Below are 8610 nucleotides of genomic sequence, written 5' to 3'. Positions count from 1 at the left end.
CTATGATCGTCTCGAGGTGAAGTCATCGACTGTGCCCGTAATAGATCCATTCCATTTTTTGTCACGGCCAACGGCAATCTCAATCGACTACACGAGGCATACAAAACGGTAATTGTGATGTGAAGTGAAGCAACCGAACAGGGAACAACGCAGGACGATCAAAAAGGTAATTGTGATGTGAAGTGAAGCCACCGAACAGGGAGCAACGCAGGACGATCGGGAGCGTAAGCAGTTGGTATCTTCATTTACTACTTACTATCCATTCCGAGCTGTCTTCTATTCCATGCCACACTGGCAAGTAAATGAAGGAATAACTCTTACTAAAGCTTTACTTGCCCGATGAGTAAATATAATAGAACTAGTTTTTTTTTTTAAACAAAAAATAGTTAAATTGTTTTCTTTGTTGCGTTTCGAGAACCGACAGCATCATTAAATAGGGGGAGGCCAGGCCTCTGGGTTGGGCTTTATTATAAGACACCGACGACGACGACGACGACGTCGTTTCTTCTCCAATCCTCCTCAGCAGTCGGCGTTGTATAGCTGCTTGATGAATAGTGTTACGCCTGATCTTGCAGGGGTAGGTACGCAGTAGGAGAGGGCAGAAGAAGAGGTACGCAAGCGACGTCGCGCTCGGCGGAGGAGATGTTGGCCTGCATTGCGTGCGCGAAGCAGGACGCTGACGAGGGTGGAGAAGACGGCCCGGGCGCGGCGACCACTCCGAGCAACAAAGAAACCGCGAAAAGCCTCACCTCACAGGCCAGTACATTGGAGTGATGTTTTTTCTCCTTCAAAACACATTATTCCATCTCTTGAGTGATCGTATATATGCACATTTACAAATTCCATGAGAATTTGCTCGACAAGCTCATTTACTGCAAATTAATTAAAGCTCATTAACCATTTCGCCAATTTATTAAATCATGCATCTAATTTTTTTTTAAATATCATGCAGCCTACTTTAAAAAGTATTTATTTTTTAAATTACTCTGTTCTTTACCTTCCTTCCTCGGTCCTTTGTTTGTCCAATAACCGCTCAAATAATGACTGAGGTTGTCGAGCAGCCGCTTGACTGGAAGACTGAGGAAGAGTCTTTTAGAAAACGAACAGGTGAATTGGTAATTTTAAAAATAAAGTGGATAATTTAGTTATTTAAAAAACTGGGGGTAACTTGCTGTATTTAAGAAGGGTGCATGGATTGATTAGCTAGTTATTTTTGCTCTCTTTAATTCTTGAAAGAAGAGCTTGAGGGAAAGCAAGCCTTTGGGTTCGACGAGGAAGATTGGCGCCAGGGAAGGAACAGAGCAGAGCAGAGCAGAGATGGTTTTCTCCGGCTCTCTTCCTCTTCTGGCGTCAGAGATACAACTGGTGGCTTCAAATATACAAAACATGTATATACGATGCTTAAGTAGGAAGCAACGATCATTACATACACTTGCACTAAGAAAAGCAGAGGTCGATCAGGATTAACAATTGTTTAACGTGCATCATAGACATTAGTTAAGCCAATATGCACTGACATAGCCAAAGACTCAGAATGAACAAGACCAATAACTTAATGGCGAGCGGCATAGGAGAATGGGCCCCTCGCGTCGGCTAGCCTTTATGCTTTAAGCTATAGAAGCGCTCCATAAAATTCTCCTCTCCGCTCCAAATGGATTCCACTGAGTTAAACAGAGTGTAGGATGTCTTTTGCCATGCAACTGGTTTCCTGTGCCATGCTTTCGGTTTGATTCGTTCTGAAGTGAGAAAGTGTTGGTTGTTGGGGGGAGAACAACTTCTCTCGGCTTTCCGTGGTATGAAATCCATTCTAGGAGACAGGCTAAAAGGTGGCCTTCATGTCTCTTCATCTTCGAGTAGTTTCCTTCTCTGTGTTTTGGTCTTTTCCTTGTATATGCGATGATACATTGTAGTAATGGATAGTATTGATTAATTTAGGTGGAGAATGAAATATGGCTTCAAAATTGATCCATCTCTATGCTATAAACATCTTGTACAAATCACAACCCTGCGAATCAACTTCTAAGAACAGATAGCTTGGCGCAGAATTACTGTTGATAGGCATATCATGCAGCTAGCGTGCATGGTTAATTTTATATAGCGTAACTTGAACTATATGTGCAGATAAAGGACATGGTCCTAAAGTTTTCCGGATCAAGCCGTCAGATCAAAGGAGGCAGAAGCACCTCGTCCTCTTCCTCGTCATTCAGGAGCAGGAGCTTCCGCCACCGTCATAGTGATCGGCAGGAGCATGGCGCATATACTTACGAAGACGTGGCGCATTGCAGCAACCAGTCGCGGGCAGGCCATGCAACTGCGAGGCCAGCGGCGTGGGACTCGAATAAGAGCATGAAAGAGGAGCAGCGGGGGTGTGGGGGTATCGAAGAGGATATAGTGGTGGAAGACGATATTGAACCCAAGGAGTGGATTGCCCAAGTGGAGCCCGGCGTTCATATCACCTTCGTCTCCCTCCCTGGGGAAGCCGGAAACGAACTCAAACGCATTCGATTCAGGTTAAATTCTTACGAATTTTTCTGTGTTCCATCGTCCAAATTAAATTATTGCACTCTTAATGAACTCGATCGCGAGTGTGCATGTAATTTCTTCTCAGCCAGGAGATGTTTAATAAGTGGCAAGCACAGAGATGGTGGGGGGAGAACTACGACAGGATCATGGAGCTGTACAATGTACAACGCTATAACACTCAGGCTCTCCAGACTCCAGCTAGATCGGACGACGGCAAGGTTGGTCAATCATCGTAGAATGACACCATCGGTAATGAATCGTAAGAGATGATGCTTCATATAGATTGTTATATATTCAGGGAGAATCGACGTGGTCGAGGGTGAGCTCGACAAGGGAGAGCCCCATCAGTCAGGCGCCGGCGTTCGCCACAGAGCCGCTTACCGCCAGAGACATGCACAAGCCACATCCACCTGCGGCTTCAACCACCTCCCACATCCTTCCACATCGCCTCCATTCACCTGCTGCCGCTGCCACCGGGACTGCGACGGCAGGAACCTCCGGTGCAAAGGCGGAAGCCACCGCTTCGGTACTGGATGCATCGAGGATCACCACCTCGTCCAGAGACGAGACGTCCCGCGTCTCCGTCAACAACACCAGCGACGTCCTGGACATAACGGAATGGGTGGAGGAAGATAATCCCGGCGTCTACATCACCATCCGCGAGCACGCCGATGGCAGCCGGGAGCTCCGTCGTGTTAGATTCAGGTTATCATTCAATACACGGAGTTCCTTGTCGTTCATAGACTCTGCTTTTACTTTCCTTCTGCTAGCTACTAACTAATGGGAACAACGATTTCATGGTGTCTTGCAGCCGAGACAAGTTTGGGGAGGTGCACGCTAAGCTGTGGTGGGAGGCCAACAGAGAGAGAATCCAAACCCAATATCTGCAGGACGTGGACATCGACACATCGCAACTCTCCATACACTCCAATCGAGTAACAAGGATTTAGAAAACCCAGGAAAATGCATGTCTTAATTTGTACATGTGGGATGTTCTATCAATGCCATGACTGATCAGACTTCACCAGCATTTTCTTTTTGTTTCCTGAACTTAAAATGTTTATCTGGATTTTACAAACGTACTTTTTCCAAATCCAATCCACTTATTACCTGAACTCACCAGACATTTTCAGAATTCGAAACAATATCAGATACTTTTGGGAATGATCTGAAGAATTCCCCAATAATTGGTCTTAATTTAGTGAGGAATCTCAAAATAATTTTATATTCCAAGGATGTTTTTTCTTTTTGAAGTGCTACATCATCCATGGAGAAATTTTAAATGGATAAATTTTAAGTGGATGATTAATTATTCACGTAGGTAGTAAAATAGTCAAAGGGAGCACTTTTATGTTGTCGTCGAGTGTCCTTACTTGATGGATTAGTTTTATACAGCCCTAAAATGCTTTAAATTCAGACAGATAGTCATGTGAATCCTGTGGAATCGATGTATTATTTTAATTTTTGTTTAGATCAGATCATGGCTTTATTCTAAATTATTATACAACTTTAAACTATATAATCTATTTTTTTTTTAAAAAATCACTCTCTAAGTCTTCCTCTCCTCCCCATCGGACTTCATTCTGCATCAGCTAGCGCCCTGCTTTGCCGCCCAAGAAAAGAAACACCGGTCACCATCCTAAAGCAATAATTAAGTTCAAAAGTAATTCGCCGACGAAGACGAACCTTCTCGGCCCCTCGCCGCCTCACTTCGTCACTCGCTGACAGCGATACGTTCCAATAAGAAAGGAAACTACCACGTCGCTTCGCACAAAAACGAATCTTTCGTGGATGCAACGGCTGGATCTTGGATGGGTGGGTCCGAACCAACTCGATAAAATATATATATATATATTGCGGTCCATTCTCGTAAGCTCCTGTGCGCTCCCATTCGACCTAGTCCTGCTTCAGCCGCTGCCGCATCGCCGTCCGGCCACCGCCGACCGCCGCATCACGCCCGATGGACGCGCAGCTCGCCGGCACACAGCCCGGCGCCGGATTCCGACTGAAAAGTGGTCGGAATCTGGCAAATTCGGCCGGAATCTGGCCAAATTTTGGCCGCCGGATTCCGACGCGATTTGGCCGGAATTGGCCGACCAAATCGCGGCCGAATTCGTCGGATTCTGACCACTATCCGGCTGGAATCCGGTACGGGGATGTGCGCCGGCGAGTTATGCATTCATCGGGTGTGATGCGGTGACCGTCGGTGGCCGGACGGCGAAACGGCAGCAGCGACAGCGGCGAGGGGTCGAGTTGTCGTGGACGAAGAGCGCAGGGTAAGGAGCGCAGCATAAAAAAATCTTTTATATATATATAAATCTTTTATATATATATAACATTTTACTGAACCGTACGAGAAAATTTTAATACTATCCATTTTATTTATTCAATTTTCATAATTTTAAAAATATTTATTATATTTCTGTTATATCATTTTCTTTTTTTCCATATTCAAATTTTTTTTACATTTAAATTTTTGTTGAAAATTTACTAATCTCAATTTATCCGAATTCAAATAAAAAAATATGAATATATTAATTAAGTTTAAATTTTGAAGTGATTCAAATTTTTTTTATAAAATTAACGAATGAATCTACATAATTCAAAATAAAAAAATGATAATTTTGAAATTACAGAAGTCCTGAGTATCATTATCCATCTTATAATAATTTTATGAATCAGGGAGTCTTTATAAATTAAATTTAATTTTTTTTTGAATTAAAAAAATTGAATTATTTTAAATTAAAATTAAAGTATATTTGAAAATCTTTTTAATCTATGTAAATTAAGAATAATAAATTTTTAAATGATTAAAGTAAAAGTTTGAAGGAAGGAACGAGTGGAACGAGTATAATAGGAATGTGAAATACCGAAAAACACTCCGCCATCGCCGCTGATATAAGTCTATAATATCACCGTCGCCTTCACTTCTCCGTTCCGGATCAAACAGCAAAAAAAAGAAAAAAACACTTTTTTCTCCGTCTGTTCGTTTTGCTTGCCGATGACGAGCTCTCGGATGACCGGATCGGCGCTGTTCCGCCACCTCGGACCTCGCCTCTTCTCCGCCGCCTCTGCTTCCCGCGCCGCCGCCTCTGTGGAACCGTCGTACACGTTGCTCCTGTCCCCTTCGCGTGCGCCTGCCCCGCTGCTTTTGCGCCTCTTAGCCGTCAGGATGGGCAGCACCTCGGCGTCTCCAGCGCTCGGCGGCGAGCCGAAGAAGGAGGATGAGGCGAAGTCTGCGGCCGACGCGGAGAAGGAGGTCGCAAATGCCCCTCCTACCGAGCGCATGCTTGTTTCCAGATACTGGGGCATCGATCGTTACAAGATCGCCAAGGAGGACGGCACTCCTTGGAGGTGGACTTGCTTCATGGTAAGCTACTCCTAGTAATCTGTCGTTTCTGCTAAATCTCATGTTCTAATTGGGCATGGCGAATTTCTCAGCCATGGGAGGCGTACAAGTCGGATACCTCGATCGATCTGAAGAAGCACCACGTCCCCACCACTTTCCTCGACAAGATCGCCTACTGGCTTGTCAAAACCCTACGATTTCCCACCGATATCTTCTTCCAGGTACGTAAACGAGCAGTCTATTGACTTTTCCTCTGGAGTCTGGAGTCCGGCATAATTTTTCTTCCTGCCCAAGAACACAAGCAACACCTGTAGAGGAATCCAGGACTGTAGCAGTTAATTTTGTATTAGTTGCTTTATACTTTTAAAGACAGCATATGTGTGCTAGCTGCTTGCTAAACGCTTGAGTTGATCCATATCGGAAATAGAGGAGGTACGGCTGCCGCGCGATGATGTTGGAGACGGTGGCGGCGGTGCCTGGGATGGTCGGCGGCATGCTTCTCCACTTGCGATCGCTCCGCCGCTTCGAGCACAGCGGCGGGTGGATCCGCGCGCTGATGGAGGAGGCGGAGAACGAGCGGATGCACCTGATGACCTTCATGGAGGTGGCGCAGCCGCGGTGGTACGAACGAGCTCTGGTGCTGGCTGTGCAGGGCATCTTCTTCAACGCCTATTTCCTCGGCTACTTGATATCGCCCAAGTTCGCCCACCGCGTGGTTGGCTATTTGGAGGAGGAGGCCATCCACTCCTACACCGAGTTCCTCAAGGACCTGGATGACGGCAAGATCCAGAACGGCCCGGCTCCTGCCATTGCCATCGACTACTGGTGCCTCCCGCCCGACGCCACGCTCAAGGACGTCGTCATCGTCGTCCGGGCCGACGAGGCTCACCACCGCGACGTCAATCACTTCGCTTCGGTATGCTAAATTGCATTACTCTGTTACGAGGATTTGTTGATCTTTCTTCCATCGGCATGATCAACGAGAATGACACTTCGCCAATTGTTGGTGATTGTAGGACATTCATTACCAGGGATTGGAGCTGAAAAGTACACCTGCGCCGCTGGGTTATCACTAAAATGCTGCTCTACTCGTATGCCGATGCTTTGCCCAACAATTGTAGAGACTTTGCAGGTATTATTATGAAAAATAAACTGGACCTATTCTGTGTTGATTGTTATCAGATGAGACGTAAAGTCGTTTTCTGATTTGCCGGCGAAGGTAATATATTCGTGGTCTCGATTTTAGACTTCGTTCTCGTTCTCAGCCGTGGTTTGTACGATACACATGTTATATGATCTGATTACCTGTCAGGTGTTTTTGTGAATGACCAATTCATTTTGCGCGAGTTTACTCTAGCATTTTCATTTTCCTCTCAGTTTCAAAAATTATGATTCACATGCGCAGAGTTTGTCAAACTGTACTAATATCGCTGGATCTTCTTTTCCCTCTTGGAAGAAGTCTGAAAACTCCTCAGTTGTACCTTTGCTCCTCTACTGCTCTAGTACTTAGAAAGTCTATATTCAAATCTGTCGTTCTAGCGGTCTCGTATGATCGGCTCTAAGACTTAGAAAGTTTATGCTCAACAAAGGGGCCAATAAAGTGAGAGGTGCAATTGAAGGAATGAACATCGAGATCAAGGTGATAACAGAGGCTCAGACAGCAAGAGAATATTGGTTATCTCAAGGGGCGACAATAAGTTATAAGTAACGGCAAGAATGGAGCAAAAAGAGAGCACGAAAGGACTGAAGTTGTAAAAACTAGGTGGAAAGGGGAGAGTACTATTTCATCAATCTTTCATTTTCATCCGTTTCTCTCTTCCTTTCTCCTCTATCCAAGTAAACAGCTTTTTTTCCCCTCTCTCTCTTCGTTCCCTACCTTCTAACCCTCAACTTTTACTCAAATTTTATTTTTTATTAATTAGTATTATTTAATTCTAATTCTATTCTATTTTCATAAAGTATTTTATGGATCATCAAAATAAATTAAAAAATTTTCACAATCCAATATTCTTAAGACTACCATTTATTAAAGAAATTCATCCGATAATTCATCATAATTAAAATTTAATATTTAAAAAAATAATACAAACATCGTACCACTCCATCGTAGCTCTGGAGCTTCCCTCCTATCTTATCTTATCATATAAGAGTGTTTTCATCCACAAGTGTTTACAGGATTATTTAATTTCTATTTTATTCCTGATCAACATAAAAAAATAAAAATGAAGTTGATTTTAAGAGCTTTCTCCTCCGAGTGGAACTAACTTGGAGTATGGGTATTAAGTTATTGTTTGGTGTACTAATAGTAAATAATTATTTGGTCTAAGATGATTTATAACCTAAAGTTAAATTTTTATTATTAAAAGGAATTTAATTGAATAAATAATTATTTTATATCACCTACATATTAAAAGAAATATCTCTTTATTATGTCGAAGCTTATTTTGTGTCCTCAACATTGTCTCCTATGTAATACTTCACCAGCGTCGGCGTCCTTTTTCCTGTTTTGTTTATTGACTATTTTAAAAAAACCAAAAAAGGTTTTATTTATTAATGATTAAAAAAAAACATATGTAATATTAATATATTCAATTACTGAATCACCAATCCGTGGAGCGGTCTCCGGGAGTCGTCGCCACCGTCTTCCTCCATTTACTATTTTGAATTACAACTGTAAATTTTATTCCTCCTCTCTTCTTCTTCTTCATCTCATTCCTCTGCGGTGTGAGCGGAAACGA

The 8610-nt window shown here is 43.3% G+C and overlaps 2 protein-coding genes across 2 annotated transcripts; both read left to right on the top strand.

The window, feature by feature from the left end:
• Positions 1-642: 642 nt before the first annotated feature.
• On the top strand, positions 643-3473 carry LOC141823157 (protein Brevis radix-like 1). The gene is made up of 5 exons (XM_074710417.1): positions 643-756; positions 2122-2510; positions 2609-2741; positions 2822-3228; positions 3335-3473. The coding sequence occupies exons 1-5, from the start codon at positions 643-645 to the stop codon at positions 3471-3473; spliced, it is 1182 nt and encodes a 393-aa protein (XP_074566518.1).
• Positions 3474-5458: 1985 nt separating this feature from the next.
• On the top strand, positions 5459-7117 carry LOC141823977 (ubiquinol oxidase 1a, mitochondrial-like). Its single transcript, XM_074711192.1, has 4 exons — positions 5459-5893; positions 5965-6093; positions 6300-6788; positions 6889-7117. Exons 1-4 carry the CDS (start codon positions 5525-5527, stop codon positions 6946-6948), a joined length of 1047 nt encoding a protein of 348 aa, XP_074567293.1. The 5' UTR covers positions 5459-5524; the 3' UTR covers positions 6949-7117.
• Positions 7118-8610: the final 1493 nt, after the last annotated feature.

This window comes from Curcuma longa, chromosome 3, assembly GCF_044706935.1.
Source record: "Curcuma longa cultivar G26 ecotype Majalengka, Jawa Barat chromosome 3, ITB_CL_G26_1.1, whole genome shotgun sequence".
Taxonomy (NCBI): Eukaryota; Viridiplantae; Streptophyta; class Magnoliopsida; order Zingiberales; family Zingiberaceae; genus Curcuma; species Curcuma longa.
This window is presented reverse-complemented; position numbering and strand designations above follow the sequence as displayed.

What these genes read in the sequence shown, in the direction of transcription:
- LOC141823157 (XM_074710417.1), top strand. Translation starts at nt 643, where the DNA reads ATGTTGGCCTGCATTGCGTGCGCGAAGCAGGACGCTGACGAGGGTGGA. An exon ending in CGAAAAGCCTCACCTCACAG is followed by an intron (nt 757 to 2,121) that starts GCCAGTACATTG and finishes CTATATGTGCAG; the next exon opens with ATAAAGGACATGGTCCTAAA. An exon ending in CTCCGTCGTGTTAGATTCAG is followed by an intron (nt 3,229 to 3,334) that starts GTTATCATTCAA and finishes GGTGTCTTGCAG; the next exon opens with CCGAGACAAGTTTGGGGAGG.
- LOC141823977 (XM_074711192.1), top strand. Translation starts at nt 5,525, where the DNA reads ATGACGAGCTCTCGGATGACCGGATCGGCGCTGTTCCGCCACCTCGGA. An exon ending in GGAGGTGGACTTGCTTCATG is followed by an intron (nt 5,894 to 5,964) that starts GTAAGCTACTCC and finishes CGAATTTCTCAG; the next exon opens with CCATGGGAGGCGTACAAGTC. An exon ending in CCACCGATATCTTCTTCCAG is followed by an intron (nt 6,094 to 6,299) that starts GTACGTAAACGA and finishes TATCGGAAATAG; the next exon opens with AGGAGGTACGGCTGCCGCGC.